The following is a 21146-nucleotide window of genomic DNA, read 5'->3' on the forward strand; positions in this document are numbered from 1 at the left end:
TTTAGTAGGTTAACCAGATTTAATGGAACTAAATGATTATACAATAACATTTTATATACATTCACAAGAAGAGATCTTACAACTTTTTTGGGGCGTTGTAGAAAGCAAGCACTGGTGAGCCCATCCTTGTGGGGAATCTTTTTGGACTTGGAACTGAAGATTAGTATTTCGGTCTTTTCACTTCAACTCTGAAATGGAAGGAGAAGTGAGTCAGCATAAAATCAATACTCTAAGCAATTCCCACAGTGCCCCAGAAGAAGAATGCTGGTGCTCACCCATCAGCCTCCATCTTCTTCCTCTTCTCAATGATCTACAAAAAAGAACAGTTATAACCAAGAATTACACTGTCAGTCTAAGATCACCTGAGGCACAAGCCTGACTTCTCTCCTACTTCCTTGGCTCTCCAACCCTCTGCCTGTTTCTGCATCTGTGGGCCAGTGTCTCCTCCAGCTGAAGTCCACCCAAGAGGTGATCTCACTTACTGCACTAATCTTCTTCCACTGGCGATCAAGCTCTGCCTTATCATTGGTCTCCTTGAAGCGCCTGGTTTTCCGCCCTTCAGACATCTTGATGCCATACTGGAATGCAGCTCTGAGAAAAATAAAGGACAGTTGGGGGAAAGAAGGCACCAGAGGTTGCATACCAGTACCAAGGTGTTCCCGGATGGCCCTGTGACTAAACAATCTATTTAGGAATGTCTCAGCCAGACTACACCCTCTAACCTGGTGAAGGCTAGCCCACCCCATCATCCCTCTCCTCACTCCCTGGCCATATTTAGTACCGACTCACTTGGGCAAAGCCTCCTTGTTGTTCATATACTCGCTGTATTCCTCCTGGGTATCAAAGTCCCAGCGGCCTAAGGGTCCTTTCTTATTACCCTGTTGGAGGACAGAATGGGGACAGGGAAGGAAGAAATGTCAGTGAAAACAGAGTTTTAGCCCTTACTAAAGCCAGGTTTCCCACTATCCTGTTTCTTTATTCATAAATCCCACCCTGATAAATAATAAATGCTTACTATGTACTTACTACATACTAGGCATTACTCTGAACACTAAACGTGTATTTAATTCTCTCAAACTCTATTAAAAGAGAATCATATTCCTCTCCACTCTCCTGATGAATGAGCAAACTGGGGCACGAGCAATAAAATAAATTGGCAAGGTCATAAAACTAGTAAGTGGCAGAACCAGGGTTAAGCAAGTCTCCAAGATGGAATTAAACCAGGCTCAATCACTGCAGTAAAGAGAAACAAGGAAAAAGTAGATGAAATTTCTTCATTAATGGTGTTGTGTCAGGGTTTTTGTGGGTTGTTTTCTTTTTTAAGTAGGCTCCACACCCAGCATGGAGCCCAACGTGGGGCTTGAACTCATGACCCTGAGATCAAGACCTGAGCTGAAATCAAGAGTCTTACACTTAACTGACTGAGCCACCCAGGCACCCCTAGAGTATTTTTGTTTTTAAGACTAGAGAAGAATATTTCAATCCTGGTTAGAATACAATTCAATTATTTTCTACACTGAAATGCCTTCTACCCTTTCTATTTATGCACTAAAGGCTTGCTTACTGCCTATTGTGGAAATCAAAGCCTGGCACTTTGTAGGAAATAAAAATAAATCTATTTTTGGCCTATCTCATTTGATTTTGTACAGGCACTTTAAAAGTTAAGCTTCCCATGACTCCACAATGCTGCTGCTCTTACTGTTGCAGCTGACGGAAGGTTAAGGCCCAGAAAATGAGACACAGATCTTTCAGGAAATGCGGAAGGGGGTATGTGCCAAAGAGTAACTGCCCAAGACTCCCCACTCACCCTTCCAACTCCATACCTGGTCCATTTTGCTGTAATCCACCTCCTCATCACTATCCACAGCCATGTCATCCATCCTAAAGAGACACAACAGTTAAACAGATGGTGCAGACCCAGACCCCTCTGCTTTATCCAGAAACCTACCCAACTAAGATGCTATATGCCTAAAAATGACCAAGCCCCCTCCACCCGAGACCTCCCACTAAGCGCCTAAAAGAACAGTTCATCCAAGAAGTACCCCTGTCCCAGGTAATCGAATTTCCACTTCATGCCTCCCCACAACTTGTTCTCCAGCCATCCCAGCCTCCCTTAACAGTCTCACGTACGTGGCTGGGTAACACTCGGCATAACTGTTGGACATTCCAAAGAAGTCTCCTAGCTGCTTCTTGTCCTCTGGCTTCTTCAGCATATGCTATGTTAAAGAAAATAATTCTACCTATAGTAGAAAAGCTTCAAGAAGGAAGGGCCAAGGGCCAGAAGCCCCAAAATGAAAACTCTTAAGGACCTGAATGGTCATCTGAGAAATGGCCACATCCCTGTCAAAATTTACTATAAAAGGTAAGAAGCAGGGTGGGGGCCGGGGGTTGTAGGGAAACAGAGAGGTAGGTAGAATTAGAAAGAAAACGGGACAACAGTTTCCTAGAATCCAGCAACATACTGAAATAAAGGATATGATTCAGTGCCTTCCCAACCAGCGGACCCAGCAAACTTTTCATTGATCGACTTGATCAACTCCTTCGCAGATCCAGGTCCTAGGGGGAAAGACAGATCTGTTCAGACTGAAAAACAAGGAACTTACCTTTGCCCCCCACACATACTTCCAACCTGTTTTCGTAAAATCTTTTTTTTAAGCAACAGAAAAAACTTTTAGCTAACAAAATTTTAATCAAATTCCAACTAATAGTGAGCTACTCCAGGGCGCCTGGGTGGCTCAGTGGGTTGAACAGCCAGCTCTTGGTTTCCATTCAGGTTACAATCTCAGGGTCGTGGGATCAAGCCCCACATCAGGCTTCTTGCTAAGTGGGAAATCTGCTTGATTTTCTTTCTCCCTCACCCTCTGCCCCTCTCCCCACTCTGTGTGCATGCGTGCACTATCTCGAAAATAAATGAATCCTTAAATAATGAGCTACTCTGGTTGAGATGGGGTTATGTACACAGAATATTGCCAGTTCGACCTCCCTCATGTCTTCAGAAACCCCCAGCTGGAGGAACTCTATCTAAGACAGCAAATACGCCCTGCCATCGCCCAGGAAGATGCAGGTAATTCCAGACTCATCTTCTTTCTATATCACGGAGCAAGACGTGGATCTTAATGAGAACTCAGACCAGGAAGTCCCACAATCCCAACCTTTGCCAGCTCTGAGCTCTAGGACAGCCTCTCAGCCCAAGACTGCCAGAGCGAATGCAAGATGTCTCACATATCACCCACCTTTGTCAACATCCATGGGCTGGAAAGAAAACAGAAACTGAAGTGAGTATTGCCATGAGGGATTCGTACTCATCTCTCCCCCACTTGACTGATCTGTGATTCAATTCCCTACCCACTTCTTGCCTCATTTTCAGGATGCTTTCCACCCTGGATTAGTGGACCCAGTTGTTGCTACGGAGCCATCAGGCACCTATATGACAAGTCTTGTATCTGGCGGAGCAGGCACAGGGATGGGCAGCTCCACCACTTGGTACCAGGGCCATATCTCACCTCATCATCCACTTTTGGCTTCTCAAAGTAGCTGTGCCTCTTCTTCTCTTCCTCTCTCTCTCGGTCCCGCTCCCTCTCCCGATCTCGTTCTCGCTCCCGCTCTCTGTCACGGTCTCTGTCTCTCTCCCGATCACGCTCCCGTTCCCGGTATCTCTCCCGCTCCTTGTCCCGAGGAGTCTTGGTTGTGGAAGGCACATAATCCCCAATGTCTTCAAATATACTAGAAAAACAGAGATCACTAGCTGCCAAAGTCATACACACTTCCATTTTCCCTGGCCATTTCTCCAGATTCTCACATCGAGACCTCCCCAAAATGCCAAAGACAAGGAACACAGAACCCTTTCCTCACACATAGGAGGTGACAGGGCTAGGATACATACTTCATGTCAGCCTCAGGGGGTTTCTTCTCTTCCATCTTCCCTAAAATATAAAAAGAGTAGTGAAGAAAACATTCCTGAGTTGATTGCCACTCAGCCTAACCGTACTCTCAAGCTCTGAATGCCCATTTAAACATCTGTTTAGAAGGTGGGATAACAAAAGCTCCCCATACTCTCCCTTCTCAAGCCTTAAAGCTGACCAATTGCTTCCTGGGTAGGTCAAGCAAACAGAACCTGGATGTAACCATCTCCTTGTTAATGCTCCATTGCTCCCATTTTTTCTGCTCCCCAAGAGCCTCCCAATGTTCTACACACAGAAAGCTCCAGGAAACCTTGGTTCCACCCTCAGATGCCCCTCCAGAGTTCAGGTTTCTCTTCCTAACCCTCCAGGTTACCTTTATCCTTCTTCTTGAGCTTCTTATTGCGGGTACCCTGCCGCAGGTAGGAAAGGATCTGGGTGAGCTTGCTGATGACGATGTCATTTGTGGTCAGTGTGGTCTGGGCCTGAAAACCCGAAGCAGCAAGGATATTATCCACAGAGCAAGAATCTCTTCCTTCCTTCCCCCCTTCCTTCATTCATTCAACCAACTGAAGGATAAATTACAACCAACTAGGTAAAAAACAGGGAAAGGAGGTGTCATAGAACATTCCAGGCACACAGAATGATATATACAAAGGTCTGGGTCAAAAGTGAATCTAGGGGCCCCTGGGTGCTCAGTTGTTGGGCATCTGACTCTTGATTTTGGCTCAGGTCATGATCTAAAGATCATGAGACTGAGCCCCTTGAGCAGGGCTCCACAATAGGTCTGCTCCAGACTCTCTCTCTCCCTCAGCCCCTCCCACCCCTGCTCATGCTCTCTCTCCTAAAACGAAAGCAAGAGGGAGGGAAGGAGGGAGGGAGGGAAGGAAGGAAGGAAGGGAGGGAGGGAGGGAGGGAGGGAGGGAGGGAGGAAGGAAGGAAGGAAGGAAGGAAGGAAGGAAGGAAGGAAAGAAAGAAAAGAAAAGAAAAGAAAAGAAAAGAAAAGAAAAGAAAAGAAAAGAAAAGAAAAGAAAAAAGAAAAGAAAAAAGGGAAGGGAAGGGAAGGGAAGGGAGGGAGGGAGGGAGGGAGGAAGGAAGGAAAAGAAAGAAAGAAAGAAAGAAAGAAAGAAAGAAAGAAAGAAAGAAAGAAAGAAAGAAAGAAGGAAAGAAAGAAAGAAAGAAAAGTGAATCTAGCACATTCAAGAAAGCTGGGATTCACTGGAGAACAAACAGGGAATCGTGGTGAGAAAGTGGCTTGGAAGGCCACAAATTGCAGAGATTTTACTCTTTATCCTAATAATGAGAAATCATTGAAAGCTTCTCAAGTGTGGTGAGACAAAAATTCCCATGTTGAAAAGATCACACTGGCCATATGTAAAAATCACAATGGAAAAGGGGATAGGACAATTGTGGGGCTTATGACTAGAGTACAGAGGGTTTTGGGGGGGGGGTGAATGAAAATTTTTTTAAATTGTGTGATGGCTACATAATTCTATGAATATATTAAAAGCCACTGAACTGTACATTTTCAAAAGGTGGATTATATGGCACATGAATTACAACTCAATAAAAAAATAAAATAAAATGCTGGAAAGAAACCAGAGTGAAAGTGAGGAAACAAAATAGAAGCATCTTTTAATGGTCCAGCAAGACATGATGGCTTCAACTGGAATGTTACCGATAGAATAGATAAAAGTGAATGGATTCAATTGAAATTAGGAAGTAAAAAGTGGACAGGACTTAGTGATGGGTTAAATGTGGTAGATGTGGTCCAGGCGGAATGCAGGCTGATGCCCAGGTTTGAGGCCCACATGACAGGCTCTCAGGACTCAGATCACTTACCTCCATGGTGGGGCAATCCGCTTTGCTGCGGATAAGTGTGGTGGGGATGTCTGTGTCAGCATACTCATCATCCAGGTCTACCACATAGGCCATGCGGCCCGGGAGGAAGAGTTCATTCCGTTCATACGCCTTGCTCCTAAAGAGTGTGCGGTAAACGTTGCGGCCTACGAAAAGAGGAAGGAGCAAGCATAGCCACCGAGAAACTTCTACAGTAATGGCAGCCATTTAGTAAGTGCTTACTCTGTGCCACCCACCACACCAAATACTATTGCCTCAATCTTCACAAAGGCCCTCTAAGGTACATGTTATTATCTCTTTTTAACTGATCAGAATACTAAAGCTGAGAGTGAAGTGATTTACCTAAAGACATACAGCTACTAAGCAAGAGAATAAACAATGGGACCCAGCCTGTCTAACTCCAAAGCCTGAGCTCCCATCCACTCTTTTACACTGTCTTCTCAAGGGCACTATGGGCTTCGCATTGTATTAGGCCCAAGAACGATGAGGTTTAAGGGTATATTGACAGTGATGGAAAACCCAGGTCAGCTACATGCTCAATATGATAGGCATGTTGCAGATACTATTTTTTGTTGCTCCAATAATCCCAAGAGGTTAATTAACCCTATTTTTTCAGACAAACAGGCACTGAGAATGTGATGTCAATTGCCTAATATCACATCCCTAGTGTGGTTTCATCACCAGGACTCAAACCCAGGTCTCTGAATGCAAATTCTGAACTTTTAATCACCAACCATGCTACCTCTTTTAACACATAAGCTATAAGCTACCTTCCTTAGTGCATAAGCCACAATCTGCAAGAGCTTCCAACCTAACTGAGGAGACATTAATAACATACAGGAAATGACTAAGTCCACATCTAAGTTCTGGTAGAGTACTCTAAGAGAACCAGCTAATCTGGGAGAAAGAAAGAGAGGAAAGAAGTTTGAGAGAAAGGGAAAGCATATCCTGCTCAGAGCATTAAACTCCCTACGATTCACCTAAAATACACAACCACTAGTGTAGAAATTCTGTACTTACCCAAACGTGTCTTAAATTCAATTTTGTTCTCAGGATCCTCATCTTTCCTGAAAAGACAAAAACGTTTTTTCTTTTTTGCCAAATGTGTTCCTACTTTAGGTCCCACTTACCTAAACTCTCAAGCTTTTCCCGGTTTTTACTTACTTGGTTTCCTTCTGGGGCTTTTCCATAAGTTCTTCCTCTTCTTTCTCTTTGCTGGCAATCTCAGCTCGTACCTAACAGGGAAGCACGAAGATTTAGACGTTTATTCATTTTACATTATTTTTTATCTAACACCACTACCTACCACATTGTGCCAGGAACTAAGAACTCAATACTGAACAAGACAATATAGTCCTTGCCCTAATGGAGCTTACAGCAGAAGAGACAAACGAGCAAAATGTGATAACTATGATATGTGAAATAAAAGAGCTATGCAATGGTACAAGAAGTGGGAAATGAGGAATGGGGTTTAACCATACCTGGGTGATCAGGGAAGGTCCCCCCCTCCCCCCGCAAACTAAAATTGAGGCTGAGACTTAAAGGATGAGTAGCAATTAGTCCTAAGGAAGAGCCACCATTAGCCCTTCTATATGGTCTGGACTGACAGCAGTCTCTCTCCTTCACCTTGAAAGGCCCATACGAGAGGATTCAGCATTCTAGAATTACTCTCTACCCACCCACCACAGCTCACCTTTTGAAGCAGAGCAAAATCCAAGCCTTTCACCAAATGGGTGTGTTCCATGTCACCACCCAAGAATTTGGACTCCTGGATCAACTGTCTTCTCTTCTCTGCAGCTGATTTATCCCTGTATAATGAAAGAAGCCACATTAGAATAGTCCTTTGTGAGTGCCAAGTCCCTCTTGAAATGGCTCAACTTGGGTTCCAAAGTGGGGAAAGTGTTAGGAAGAATTCACACTGTGACTGTAGGACTCTGGGATGCTGAGGGAATTGTGCCCTGGCCGCCTGGGTACTCACGCTTCGGCAGTGGGGCCCACAGCCCTGTAGTTAGCTGTGGTACTGATCAGCTCAGTTTCCTCATAATCTTTGTTGACGCCATCTCGCCGTTCCTTGGCACGGTCACGGTACTTCTCTGCTAGTTCTCTCTCTCTCTCAATTTCTTGTTGACGGAGCTTGGCGTAATAACTGTGACCAGAGAAAAACAAATGCGTAAGGCTCACCGGCTGCTATTGCAAGGTCAGCAGAATTGTTCCTGCCTGGTGAAAGCTCATACATGTCCTCATAGAACTGCTGGCCACCTCCGGATAGTCCTCAAAATCAGAATTATAGCATCTTCCAGCTCCCAGATATACTTTCAATGCCACCTCAGAACACTCCATCTGTCATTTCAGAATTCTTTAATGCCACCCAACTCTGTATCACCGAGTCTCTAAGAGGTATGAGACTTTTCCAAAGCGCAACTAGGAAGTTATCTAAATTTTTATCACCTTCCAAATTTCAACTGAAACTCATTCCTGGGCCCCTGGGTTGTTCGGTCAGTTAAGCTCAGTCTGTCTTCAGCTCAGGTCATGATCCCAGAGTCCTGGGATCAAGTCCTGCATTACGTTCCCGCTCAGTGGGGAGTCTGCTTCTCCCCCTGCCCTTCCCCCCAACTCATGCTCATGCACGCACTCGCTTGCTCTCTCTTTCTCTCTCGCAAAAATAAATAAATAAAATCTTAAGAAAAAAAAAAAGAAAGAAAGAAAATCATTCCTTGCTGGTCTTCCCCCAGAAGAGAGGAACAGCAAAATACCAGGTCCAGAAATTTTAGTATCTTATAAATAATGGCGATCATGATGGTGGTAATGACAGGCAAGATTTACTGGGTGGTTACAACATGCCAGGTGCTGGTGCTAAGTGCTTACACACACTATCACAGTTGATCCTCATGACAACCTGATAAAGTTATGAAATCACTCTGTTCTACCCATGAGTATATTGACGAATAGAAACGTTAGGGAATATGCCCATGGTTATCCAGCTAAGAAGTGGTAAAGATGAGATTAAAATACTGCACACTGACCCCAGTCTTAAATGGCCACTCTGCCTATCACTCCTCTCCACTAAAGCAGAGAACCTCAAGATAATAAAGGAATACCTCAATCTCCAGCCTCATAACTCCTAGACCCTACTCCTTTCAAAAAACCACTATCCACCTTACAGTCCAACACTTCTCCATCCTTCCTTCACCTTTTCTTTTTTCTCCTTCGTGCAGCTGGGTCTTCATCCTCATTGTACTCCCTTGGCATCCTAGAAGAGAAAGAAATTCAGTGATATCAAAATATTGCCACAGCCCCAGAAACCCCCAACAACTGGCCTTGAGGACTGAAGAAAAGCCTAAAATACGGAGCAAAGCAACAGCTTTGACCATGCAGAGATCCAGATCTCTATTTGTAGGTAGGTGGCTCTAAGCTTTAGAAAGCACCACGACCACCTGAAGCACTATTAAAATTCTATATCCCCCAATATCTACCTCACTATCTGAGTCCCTACGGCTCAAATGGACCTGAAATCTGCCCATTTAAGAACTAGCAGCAACTCTAGTAGTACAAGTGGTGTGTGGAACATACTCTGAGATCTTAGCATGCCCTAGTCTTCACTGGAGCTTCTATCTCCAGTGAAGAGAAGCAGAATCACAGGCTTCAAAAAAGAAGTAGCCTTCCAGTTTCTACAACATATAGTTCAGTAGATTTTCTGTAGGAAGGAGATGGGAGAAAGGTTCGAAGACCCCAGAACTTACTCATGGTGACGTGATTTAGAGGGCGGTGCAGAAGTGGGTGCAGCCCTTGGGGTCATGAGAAGTTTCCTGAAGTCTTCATTGGTGAGTTTTGATCTAGAAGGCAAAGATTTTAAAAATTAGTCCCCAATAAGAATTGGAAAAGGCATGTAAAAAACATGGTTAACTTTACCAGAAATCAGGAAAATACAAATTAAAACAGAAACATGCCACCTTTAATGCATCGGAGTGTTGACTGTTATAAACTCTGATAAATCAAGTATGTGTGAGAATTTGTAAAGTGAATATTCTGCCAAAGGGAACGTAAGTCAGTATACCCAATGTGAAGGAAATTTGGCTATATCAAAATTTAAGTGTGTATATCCTATGACCTAGCAACTCCACTCACCTATATTCAGCTTTCTTAATTACTGGCATAGGTGTATAAAAAGTCATGTAAAAACGGTTCAATTTCAGCTTTTTTTTTAAGGTTTTATTTACTTATTTGACAGAGAGAGAACGAACACGCACAAGCAGGAAGAGCGGCAGGCAGAGGGACAGAAAGAAGCAGACTCCCAGCTGAGCGAAGAGCCCAACGGAGGGCTTGATCCCAGGATCCTCGGATCATGACCTGAGCCAAAGGCACATGCCTAACGGACTGAGCCACCCAGGCACCCCTCAATTTCAGCTTTGAAAATAATAAAAACTTGGAAACAACCTAAATGTCCATTAACCAGAGACTAGATTGTGATAGTGTTTTCCAAATGTGCGGCAAACAGCAATGATGGTATAAGATACAATTTTCATCAGTACAGTGACAAAGACTCCTTGACCAAACTTTAGTCAGGCCCTTTTGAGCCCTTTTCTGACTGAGTCTCGTCCTTGGCCTGCTGTGCCCAGTTTTAGCAAAGAATCCTGCTAAGTGTTCCCAAGAAAGACACTGTTCAAGATTACTGTAATAGGAATAAAGACTACTGCCATAGGGGAGAAGGACTGAAACTCAACTGTAAAAAAAACTGGGACAACTGAGGATTTATAAAAAAATTACTAATAGGAACTTGGTTAGCCATCAAGGGTGGGGAAAAAGAGCTTGACTGGATCTACTTGATTACTTAAAGGGACACTCCATAAAATGGCTTAGTAGCATTCTTTGCTAAAACTGAACCCAACAGGCCTAGACAAAAATGGGCCCCAGAGAAGCCTGATGAAAGTCTAGTCAAGGAAGCAGTCCTTTGGGCAACCTGTCAGTTGAGTGTCTGACTCTTGGTTTTGGCTCAGGTCGTGATCTCCAGATCCAGAGATCAAGGCACAGGACATCAAGCCTGCCCGGGGCTCCTCTCAGTGGGGAGTTTGCTTCCCCCCTCTCTCTGTCCCTCCTTGATGCTTACGCACTTACTCTTTCTCTCTGTCTCTGAAATAATCTTTAAAATAAATAAATAAATCTTAAAAAAAAAAAAAAAAAAAGGATGGAGTCCTTGTCACTGCCATGAAAATAATCTCCCAAACAATGAGTGGGGAAAATAAGCAAGTGGCAAAATGATATAAATATATTCCATTTAATTTTAATACTTCAACTTACTAAATAGTAACATATCTTCCTCAGACATACATGTATGTATATAAATGGATTTTTTTTTAAAGTAGGAAAAGAAGACACATGTAAAAAACGAACAGTGGTTACCTCTAAGAAAGGGACTGGAACTGGGGATGTTATCAAAAAGAACGTTACCCTTACTTCTACTTTAATTTTCTACAAGAATCAATTCCTGTATCATGTATAATTAAACATTAACTTTAAAAACTAGCACCCTCTCAGCCAGAACTTCCCCCTCTAATCCTCTTATGCAGTTGACCTGATCCAGCTAAAGTTTAGAGATAAAGGGTCAAGTGGTACAATTTTTCTCACCATCATTGTTGACAAGACATTTAGAATTCCTTCACCATTCCCACACCACTCTATTCATCCCCCAGTTCATGCCCGTAGTCCTAGGCTGAAATACTCACTGGTGGAAGGAGTGAGGATCATCCACATCGTGGCCATCTGGAGCCAAAGGGTTGGAGAAAGGTTCGCCTTAAAAAAAAAAAAAAAAAAAAGGCGTTAATTTAATCAAGCTCTTTAGTGTCAGTTCCTGTGCGAAAGTTGGGACTATAATAGTGAATACTGACGTTTTCACGTCAAACTGCTCACAGGCAAAAACAGCGACAGTGGCCACACAAAGTAGTAAGCGCCCAAGTGAGAAAACACAAGGAGCTGTGGGTGCAGAGGAGGCGGCCCCTAAACCAGCGCTGGAGGATCAGCAAATACTTCCGGAAAACGACATCCAAGATACTACGAGTAAGATAAACCGGCGCAACCCAAGATTAAATGCGGGCGGTAGGGGGTAGTTCGCAGACAAAACACACCCGTCGTCACTGGGGCAAGGACAAAGCTTAGAGACAATAGTCCAGAGCTGCCCGGCTTCGAGACCAAACGGCTTCGCCAGATTCCAGCGTCACACCACCTACACAGGGCTTAAACTCTGAAGCGAAAACAACGCGCCAAGTGTCCCAAGTCCTGAAGGTAATAAAGGGCAAATGACCCGAGCCTTACTGTCTCGTTCTGGCATCTCGCCTGCGGTGTTTCAACGCCGGCGGGACTGACGCTCCAAAGACAACACAGCCGGGACAAGATTTTTCCCACGATGCACCTCAGGAACAAACCCACAGTGCTTTGCGCTCCGTAGACCGACCGCTACCACCCGCTCGCGGAGAAAATGGGAAGAAGTGGAGCGCTTCCTCTGCAATGATTTTAAGGCATTGGCTAAACTTTACCCCGCCCCCTCACGTCATCTAACTATCGCGGGAACAGGAGGGGCCGCGATTGGTCTTCTTGGAGAGCTTGGCCGGAAGTCCTGGGCTGGAGACTTAGGCTCCCGCGGAGATGGCGGCTGCAGCAGCGAGTCGCGGGATCGGGGCCAAACTTGGCCTGCGTGAGATTCGCCTCCATTTGTGCCAGCGCTCGCCCGGCAGCCAGGGCGTCAGGTGAGGCGCAAGATGGTAGGGCCGGTAGGCTTCGGGGCGCCTAGGTCATGACCTCTACCTTCCGGGTGTTTGGGGAGGCCCGCGCGTAGACAGCACGCACGGCTTTCTCTCCCGCCCCATAGGGAATTCATCGAGAAACGCTATGTGGAGCTGAAGAAGGCGAACCCTGGCCTGCCCATTCTAATCCGCGAGTGTTCTGATGTGCAGCCTAAACTCTGGGCCCGCTACGGTAAGCCGGGGAAGCGGGCGATCTGGGAACCCGGCAGGAGAATAGGGGTTGGAGAAGATGAAGGGCCATCCAGGGTCACAGAAAAACCTGTAGGGAGACTGGAACTCGGAACTTGGGCCTTGCTGTTGACGTTGTTTCAGATAAACTTACATTCGCGGTGTTCTAGAATGCTGATTCTCGAGTAATACCAATGTGGAGGTGGGCCCTGTCCTGCATAGGGACCAGGAGCTGTCGGTTTCATAACTCAGAACAGGGTTCAGATAGGGAAAAGAAAGAGATGCTCAATTTCTATCGAGGCGGGTTCTTACACATGATTTGTGGACAGTGCCATTTCAGGTAGTGTGAGAATCTCAATAATACAAGCATATAATGACTCTGTTGAGCACTTAATGTTAAGGTCTCCATTGAGTATTTCCTTGCCTAAATGTCATTTAATCTTCATTAATTATATGAGGGGCTGGAGTCTTTCTTTTCTCATTGTGGAGGTTAGAAAGGCGAATCAAAAATTTTATGGAACAGGGGCACGGGCTGATTCAATCAGTAGAGCATGCAACTCTTGATCTCTGGGTCATGAGTTCAAGCCCCACGTTGGGCATAGAGCTTACCAAAAAAAATTTTTTATGGAATATACCTAATGTTATGTAGCTAGGATACAGCAGGGTTTAGCCTTTACACCTGTCCTCTCTTCCTAGGATGTACTTCTACCAGATTTTCATGGCTAGCTGGATAGAATTTATGCTGTTATTCAGGTCTGAAATTATATATCACCTCCTTAATAAGGCATTCCCTGGCAAATTATGTAACGTTGCCCTTTGCTCCTTTTTATTATATCCTCCAAGTTTACCACAGTCTGAAAATTACGGTTATGTTGCTTTACACATAGTAGGCCTTCCTCTAGGAATGTCAGGGCCGGGAGAAAAGAAGTCATACCTAAGATAGTCTGGTTCTAACAGTAGATAATTGCAGTATGCATTAAAAATTGTTTGGAGGAGGGAAAAGCCAGGAGACTAGAGGAGATGGACGCAAATTAGCGTATTATACCAGTACTACAGGAGCCACAGAACTGGCACCCAGCCAAGGCTAGGCCCACGCAAAGCACTGTTCATAGTGGTTAATAAAAACTTCCCTGAAACACCTTCCTTCCCACTGCTGCCACCCAGAATCAGCCACAATTCTAGACTTCCTAGGACCTGGGCTTCCTAGATGTGTTTGAGACCCCCTGGATAAATTCTAGGCATCCCAAATACACCTCGGTCATATCTCTATACTACTTTTTCCATTCTAACAAGACAAAGTTGAAGACAAAGATCTTTTAATATTTTGGTAACCCCCACGGTGCATATTAGATATTTAGTCCCCTTTCTCTCTCCTCAGCATTTGGACAAGAGAAGAATGTCTCTTTGAACAACTTCAGTGCTGATCAGGTAACCAGAGCCGTGGAGAATGTGCTAAGTAGCAAGGCCTGAAGCCTCCACTGATTGTTAACAGCAACAGCCCTACAGCTTGGCCTCTTTTGGACTGAGTACAATATAAAAAAAGCGTTCATTTGTTCTTTATAAAGCTTGTGCCGAAAAATGCCATCTCTGGATGTTCTTGTCCTCGTTTTACCCTCCGCCACTTATCGTGCAGCCACTGAGGCAAAGCAGTTTAATATAAAAATAAAACTTTATTCTGTCCCAGACATAGGAGCAGAGAGCACGAGATGTCATTATGGTTCTAAATCCTCAAAAGGGGATCCAGGGGCAAAGCAATTGAGAGCAGGGGAGGTGATGAGTTGAATGAGTGACATCGAGAAGCCAGGTCACCTGTGAAGAGCTGTCTGCTGAAGAGCATGCACTCGTTCCTGGAGCTGTGCCTCCTCCTGATGCTTTTCTAGGACCTGCAGCCCTGACTGCTGCAGAAAGGCCTCCACAGCCTGAGGACAGGGAAGGATAGGATTCCACACCTGAGTCCCTGTGCCCCAACACTCGATTCCCACACCCTTACAGGTTAGCCCACCTCTATTTCGAAGAGTGCCTTCCCAACAAGAAGCTGGAAGTTCTGACCTGGAGTCCACACAGGCTTGCCAGGCCCAGAGAAGTGACTATAGGATAGGAAGGCAAGGGGCCATGGGGAGACTAGAGGCCTCAGAACAGGGGTACCAGGGCCAAAACTCACCTCTGGCCGATAGAGGAACAGTAGTTGCAGCAGCTCTAAACTCTGACCTACTACTTCAGTGTCAGAGGAGGCCAGCGTGCCCATCAAGCAGGGGAGCAAGGGCCCTGGCCACAGATGTTGGCAGTAAGCAGGACCCTTCTCTGCCACGTTGCATAGAACTGTGAGCACCTGCAGAGAGACATGTATACACAGTCCCCACAGAGGATGAAAACTAAAGGCTAATGATAGCTAAAATACAAGGAGTGCTGACCACATGGTAAGGCACTGTGCCAAGCACTTACATGCATGTTTTGTAATCCCCACAGCTGGCCTCGGGTAGCACTGCTATTCTCAAATTATACATGAGGAAACTAAAGTTCAAGGTGGTAAGCTGATTTGCCCAAGGTTAGTAACTAGTAAAACAGTTTAGGGATTCACACCTAGATTGGTCTGGCCCTGAAGCCGTCCATACCACACCACCTGCGAGTCCACAGGTAAGGGTACTTCTGAGTACAAAGCCTCCTCCCAGTGTTTTTACTTTGGCCATCAGGTCCTGGACTTAAGCAACCCCAATACCTACCAATACGCTGACCACATTAGAAACTGGCAGCAACTGCAAGAGGGGCTCGATCAGATCCATAGAGAGCAAGGAGGTACAGAAACAAGGACTATTCGCTGGAAGGGAAAATGTCAGGGTAAAGTCCCTCAAACTGGGGCCCGAACCTGGCTGCCCCCACCCCTCCCCCTGGCCCCAATCCTACCCACCTCAGCCCAGGCAGTGAAGAAGCATACCCAGAATCTAAAAGTCTAGGCCTATGCACATTATGGTACGTACCAGTGAGGTTGTTAAGGAGCCAGAGGCCCTCAGGAAGTAGGCTGGGCTGTTTCTGGAGGAAGAACTGCAGAAGGATAAATAAGGCCACCACAACACGCTCATCTTCGAGCTGATTTGGCCCTCCCATAACCTCCACTGCTGCTTCTGTTAGCAAGTTGCTTAGACACCGAAGCACAGGGCATGCCAGCTGCAGAGACAAGTTGGGAGTACAGTGTAAGAAGGAAGGGACTACCTACATAGTGGAGGAGGAGCAAAGAAGGAAGAAAGGTAGCCCAGATCTTCACCTGTCCTCTTCACCTACCAACTCCAGTCCTGCATCCTCAGTTCTCTGGACAGCCCCAGCCACGTCCAATAGCAGCATCCCCAGAGTGGACAGACCCCCATGGGAGATAAGCAGGGCGTTGTTGACCTGGCTAGGCAATAGAAAGCAAGTAGTCACTACTCAGTCAATCCCACCTTTAGGATGGTAAATGGCCTTTAGGAAACCAGTGGGTTTCCTGGGGTCCAAGCAGAGAAGACCACAGAACGAAGAAAACTCATTGCAGTTCCAGAAGCCAAAGTTCAAAAACCCAAGTGTCTGGAAGGGAGCCCCAGGGCAAGTCTGTGGCACTTCTGCAAATGGTCTGTGTTACCTGCAGATGATGTAGTGCAGGCACCAGGCAAACTCCACAGCGACCCCAAGGTTCAGCTTTGGGCCAGGTTGCAATAGTCGCAGGATATTCTGGGGGAGAGTGGAGCCCAAGACGGAGCTGCCAACAGGAGAGTTGTGAGTTGGAACCACAAAAGGCAAGAATGCCAGACATTCCTCCCAAACCCTAACAGCAGGTGGGAAAGTATCCAAATCCACAGCTCTTCCCAACCAGATACATCGAGCTAAAATGTTCAACAGTTTTGGAAACAAGACTCGATCAGGTGTCCAGGGACTACATTAGCAAATGGGTCACACCTGCCTCCACATCTGGAGACACAATTTTACTTACGGGACGATCATCTCTGGAGCTTCCTTAGCCTGCAGGAGCTGGGACAAGGCATATCCAAGGGCTTCCAGCACAGTCAGATGAGGGGACTAGAAGTAGACAGGGTAGAGATCTGACTCTGGAAGCTGGGTCATAAGATTTCCTGTGACTTTCAACCCCCTAGCAGAGGGCAGAGGCTGGAGCTGCCTAAACAAAGGGGGAGGGGGTGCTGCCCAAGGACGGAGAAAGTAATCGGATGCTTACCTGGATGCAGGCAGCCAAAGCTGGAACAATGCCCTGTGGCAGGAGCTGCCTTCTCACAGCCTCACTCTCCACAATCAGGTTACCCAGTGTATACAGACAGAGCTCCTGAGAGTGGGACAACAAAAGCACGGGGCATGGACTGTCTCAGGCTAAGGTGGGGGTGGGAGTGCAGAGGATGAACAGTCTTGCCCTTGAGGCTCTGGGCAAAAGGGAGCGGAAGATAATGGCTATGAACATTAGGGGAAACAAATTTTCTTCTTCCCCCTATGTGCCAGCTCAAACTGGACCCAAAAGCACAATATTTAAATCCAAGCCAAGAACAAGGTAGGAAGGGACAGGGCTTACTATAAAGTCTGAGCTGTGACCGGAGAGGTAGGTGAGAAGGTAGGAAGTGGCTGGCAGGCAGGCCTCAGCCACCGCAGACTGCTCAGAATGAGAGAGCTCATGAAGGCACCGAGCGGCCTCTAGCTGCAACAGGGCTTGGTTGCTGGTCAGAAGCCCGACCAAGGTCCGCATGCTGCCCTCCAGCCTACATGAGTGAGTACCAGAGCCCTGCTCAGCCTGTGGCCCATCCCCTCCACACTCCTGTCCATCCCTCAGAGGCCCAGGCCCCCACTCACCACCCATACTGACCAGATGAAGGTCCGCTGTGTCTCAGGGTGCTGCAAGCCTCGACGAAGGCTGACCAGAGCCCTCTCTCTCTCTTTTTCCTCTGTCCCCCGCTGCGCCAGCTGGAGGAACTGTTGGATCTGGAGCGCAGAGCAGGGAGAGGAGCGATGGCAACACAAAGTTGCCAGAAAGCAAGCATGAGTCCTACTTTGCCCACTTCACCTGTGAGCACTCTAATGTCCCACCATCCCTAGAACTTGTCATTCACACTAATATGGCTAATAAGCATCAATCTTGCAGTAGACAGAAGAGGGAATCAGAACTGGGTTAAATACCAGTCCTGCCACTTACTTTACAAGGAACCTAAACCTCAGTTTTTCACCTGAAAAATGGGAATAACATGTTTCCTGCCTTCTTTCAGAGTTATTTCAAGGATAACATTTAAACCTTTCAGTCTGGCACAACCTACCCGCTAGCCATTCTCCCCTTGCGAACCTATACTCCAACACCACCCAACATAACATGACTTGTCTTTTAATGCTTCCAAGCTTTTGCACAATCTATTCCTTCTGCCTGGGATACTCTCCAGGTCCTCCATTCCCTTCAGATTTCTGTTCCTATTACTGCCTCTGGGAAGTAAGCTCTTTCTGGCTTCCTTTCACAGACTTAGGGGTTTCTGTTGTGCCTCATGTTTCCTTCATGACAGGTGGTAGCACGCCAGTCTTTTTCACTGGGCTGCTACAAGTACCACAAAGAAAGGGACTTCCCTCATTTTTGTGTACCTCAGTCCCCAGCACAGTGTCTTGGCATAAAGTAAGCACACAATGAACCAATGAACCAATGGTATAACCTAGGCATAAGGGCTTTTGTAAACAACATGTACAAAACAGACAAAATAAACAAAAGGGATGCCCAATGCTTGCTGAATGAATAAATCAGCTAAAACTAAACATGCCATTCAGTTATTCAATAATGACCTATCTACTATATGCCAGATACTATAGGGCACCTGAGTTTTCAATGACAACAAATAAGATAGAGTCTAGATTCCCACGGATTTAAAGTCCAGTTGAAGAAACGATAAACAAGCACGCTGTCAAGACAGAATATTAAAAGGGACCCACTTTTAGATGAAGCAAATGTAAAGATCTTGAGGCAGTTAAAAGCCTAGTATATTCTTTGAAAAACTGAAAAGGGAGGATTTGGGCTAAGATGAGTAAACTGACAAGGTTGGAGGTAGACAAACGTTAGGCCATCCCTCTAGGAAGGAAGGATTTTGGATTTTTTTTTAAGATTTATTTAATTTTCGAGAGAAAGAAAGAGAGAAAGACAAAGCCTGCACAAGCAAGGGAAGGGACAGAGGGAGAGGGAGAGAGAATCTCAAGCCGACTCCATGCTGAGCACGGAGCCTGACTGGGGAGGGGGGGAGGCTGGATCTCACCCCCCAGAGATCATCACCTGAGCTGAACCCAAGAGTCAGACACTTAACTGACTGAGCCACCTGGGCGCCCTGGTTTTTGGATTTTTAAGAGACACATCTGACTGATGCGAACTTGAAGGCGGCAAGCATAGATGCAGGTGACCTGTTGGAAGGCTACTGTGAGTGTACGGAGAAGAGGATGGTGGTAGCCGCGATGTTCACCATCGTAAGGACGCCAGAGCTCTTCAGGAGGTGAAAAACGGTTAGGACTTGATGTGTTGATGTGGGGATGAGGGGCAGAGTTCTCGAGGATAATTCCCCGGTTTCTGGCTTGGCCCACTGTATGAATGGAGGTATTGAGGGGCCGCGTTCAGGTCTGGCGCGGACCTCAAAAGGAATCTGGCGCCCGTAGGCGTAGAACTCACCGCGCACCCGGTCCCCTCACCTCAGCTTCTCCGAGGATCATGGCCACACATCCCCCTTCGGCTTCCACCAGAACGTCGTCTCTCAGCAGCCTCTTACTGATCAGCTGCTGCTCCCTCCGCGCCTTCCGCAGTGCTGGGGGCAAAGGAGCCGGCTGAACGTAGGAGGTGCATCTAGGACCCTGAATCCCGTCTGCGACCCGGGGGCCTCATCTTATCCCCGACCGCCATACCACACCACACCACTCCTCCATAGTGGAGCAGCTACGGTGCCCCCGCCGGCATCTTCCCGTCTTCCTTGCCCTTCCGCACCTGCCTCCCGCTCCCGCCGACGGCACCGTAGCTCCTCCACGACGCAGCCCACCGGCTTGAGGCGGCTCTGCCGCCCGCTCCACATGGCAGAGCCGAAGAAAAGTCGCACGGAGCCCAGAGCCAGGAAACCGGTCCGCGAGCCTAGAAGACGTGACGGACCGCGCAGCCGCAGCGCAGAGCGGAAGAGGTGCGAGTGGGCGGAGCACAGTGCAAAATGAAGGCGGGCGGACCGAAGGAGGGGCGGAGCGAAGGGAGAGTAGAATGGGGTGGGGTAAGGGCAGGGAGGGGCGGGGCGAAAGCCGAGGCGGGGTTGGACCTGGGCGGCGGAGGGCAGCACCCGCTCTGCCTCTGATTGGTATTTCTCCTTCCCAATTCTTTCTCTTTCCCAATTCCAGGAAAGAAACTCAACCCCCACCGGCACTGCCGCTGCGTCAACTTGCGCTCAACAAATACAGCCTCCCTACACCTAACACACCGTAGACGAACATTCAAAACTACCCCGAGTTCTAGGAAGATTTCATCAAAAACTCAGCTCCCACTGATGAACGCTGGATTTGCATTACCTTATTGAATATTCTCCACAACGATAATTATCCCCATTATGCGTGTATGAAGAAAATGAGACAAATATAATTATTTCACTGTTCTGCATAAAAGTGAATTTCAGTATTTGGGGGATAAAGTAATTCTTAAACCAAATTTTAAGCGCCACTAACTACTGGGGAAACACTGGTGAATTAAAAAACCGTGTTCCTCGCCCTTGAAATCCAAATTGTGGCAAAATAAGCTTTACATGGTCTAATCCCTGCATACCTCTTCAGTGTTCACTGGAAGGGCACCTTACCTTATTCATCTCTCCTGGGATCTTCTCTTTGTTCCCTGAACAAGCCCTCCTCTTTTCCTCCTCCAGGCTTTTGGCCAGGCTATTGCTCTGCCTAGAGCCCTGTCTCTGCCTGACACGCCCCCCCCCCCCAACCAGCACCCTTCCCTTAATTAACACCACCCTCAAGATCGCAATTCCAATGTCCCCTACTCAGAGCTATTGGACCTCTGTCCCTGTCATGAGAGCCTATAGCACCATATACTTCATAACCATTTTTACTGTCATGAAGTTATAGTGTAATTGTTTGATGTCCTCTGCTCCCCAAATGCCCTTCACAGCTCCAAGAGAGTGGGGAGTCCTGGTAACAGTTAAGAATTTTTATTGGAGGGGGTGCCTGGGTGGCTCAGTCTTGGTTAAGCGTCTGTTGTCTGATCAGGTCATGATCCTAGGGTCCTGGGATCAAGCCCCAAGTCGGGCTGTCTGCTCAGCCAGGAGCCTGCTTCTTCCTCTCCCACTCCCCCTGCTTTCGCTTGTGCTCTTGCTCTCTCTAATAAATAAAATAAAACAAAAAAAAGTTATTGGAGGTCTCTAATTTTTAGAAAGCTATTATTTAGGGAAATGTACGAGTAAGAACAAATCCAAGA

The 21146-nt window shown here is 46.6% G+C and overlaps 3 protein-coding genes across 4 annotated transcripts; 1 reads left to right on the forward strand and 2 right to left on the reverse strand.

Moving 5' to 3' along the window:
• On the reverse strand, positions 1-12265 carry IK (IK cytokine). Its single transcript, XM_045794494.2, has 20 exons — positions 12066-12265; positions 11480-11546; positions 9500-9592; positions 8950-9009; positions 7738-7905; positions 7453-7567; positions 6924-6994; positions 6780-6826; positions 5742-5905; positions 4276-4384; positions 3884-3923; positions 3504-3723; positions 3234-3252; positions 2478-2556; positions 2131-2211; positions 1824-1881; positions 790-878; positions 483-591; positions 276-310; positions 1-188 (listed from the first exon to the last, which is right to left on the reverse strand). Exons 1-20 carry the CDS (start codon positions 12079-12081, stop codon positions 161-163), a joined length of 1668 nt encoding a protein of 555 aa, XP_045650450.1. The 5' UTR covers positions 12082-12265; the 3' UTR covers positions 1-160.
• A 9-nt stretch (positions 12266-12274) lies between these two features.
• On the forward strand, positions 12275-14305 carry NDUFA2 (NADH:ubiquinone oxidoreductase subunit A2). The gene is made up of 3 exons (XM_045794514.2): positions 12275-12496; positions 12619-12725; positions 14100-14305. The coding sequence occupies exons 1-3, from the start codon at positions 12396-12398 to the stop codon at positions 14189-14191; spliced, it is 300 nt and encodes a 99-aa protein (XP_045650470.2). The 5' UTR covers positions 12275-12395; the 3' UTR covers positions 14192-14305.
• A 66-nt stretch (positions 14306-14371) lies between these two features.
• On the reverse strand, positions 14372-19878 carry TMCO6 (transmembrane and coiled-coil domains 6). 2 transcript variants are annotated; one of them, XM_045794504.2, is made up of 12 exons: positions 19680-19878; positions 19391-19503; positions 17550-17665; positions 17262-17445; positions 16917-17021; positions 16677-16762; positions 16329-16445; positions 15998-16109; positions 15697-15883; positions 15442-15536; positions 14883-15050; positions 14372-14640 (listed from the first exon to the last, which is right to left on the reverse strand). In XM_045794504.2, exons 1-12 carry the CDS (start codon positions 19762-19764, stop codon positions 14527-14529), a joined length of 1482 nt encoding a protein of 493 aa, XP_045650460.1. In that variant the 5' UTR covers positions 19765-19878; the 3' UTR covers positions 14372-14526. The 2 variants fall into 2 exon arrangements, with proteins under 2 accessions (XP_045650460.1, XP_045650459.1); XM_045794503.2 differs by having other exon boundaries at positions 14372-15050.
• Between the last annotated feature and the right edge of the window lie 1268 nt (positions 19879-21146).

This window comes from Ursus americanus, chromosome 5, assembly GCF_024610735.1.
Source record: "Ursus americanus isolate L20-20 chromosome 5, mUrsAme1.1.p, whole genome shotgun sequence".
Classification (NCBI taxonomy): domain Eukaryota; kingdom Metazoa; phylum Chordata; class Mammalia; order Carnivora; family Ursidae; genus Ursus; species Ursus americanus.

Excerpts from the sequence above, each read along its gene's own strand:
- IK (XM_045794494.2), bottom strand. Across the intron at positions 3,924-4,275 it reads GCTCAAGAAGAAGGATAAAG|GGAAGATGGAAGAGAAGAAA; the intron begins GTAACCTGGAGG and ends TTTATATTTTAG. Across the intron at positions 3,724-3,883 it reads CCCCCTGAGGCTGACATGAA|TATATTTGAAGACATTGGGG; the intron begins GTATGTATCCTA and ends CTGTTTTTCTAG.
- NDUFA2 (XM_045794514.2), top strand. The coding sequence starts at position 12,396 with ATGGCGGCTGCAGCAGCGAGTCGCGGGATCGGGGCCAAACTTGGCCTG. Across the intron at positions 12,497-12,618 it reads CCCGGCAGCCAGGGCGTCAG|GGAATTCATCGAGAAACGCT; the intron begins GTGAGGCGCAAG and ends CCCGCCCCATAG. Across the intron at positions 12,726-14,099 it reads TAAACTCTGGGCCCGCTACG|CATTTGGACAAGAGAAGAAT; the intron begins GTAAGCCGGGGA and ends CTCTCTCCTCAG.
- TMCO6 (XM_045794503.2), bottom strand. The coding sequence starts at position 19,764 with ATGTGGAGCGGGCGGCAGAGCCGCCTCAAGCCGGTGGGCTGCGTCGTG. Across the intron at positions 15,884-15,997 it reads AGGATGCAGGACTGGAGTTG|CTGGCATGCCCTGTGCTTCG; the intron begins GTAGGTGAAGAG and ends TTGTCTCTGCAG. Across the intron at positions 15,051-15,441 it reads CTAATGTGGTCAGCGTATTG|GTGCTCACAGTTCTATGCAA; the intron begins GTAGGTATTGGG and ends GTCTCTCTGCAG.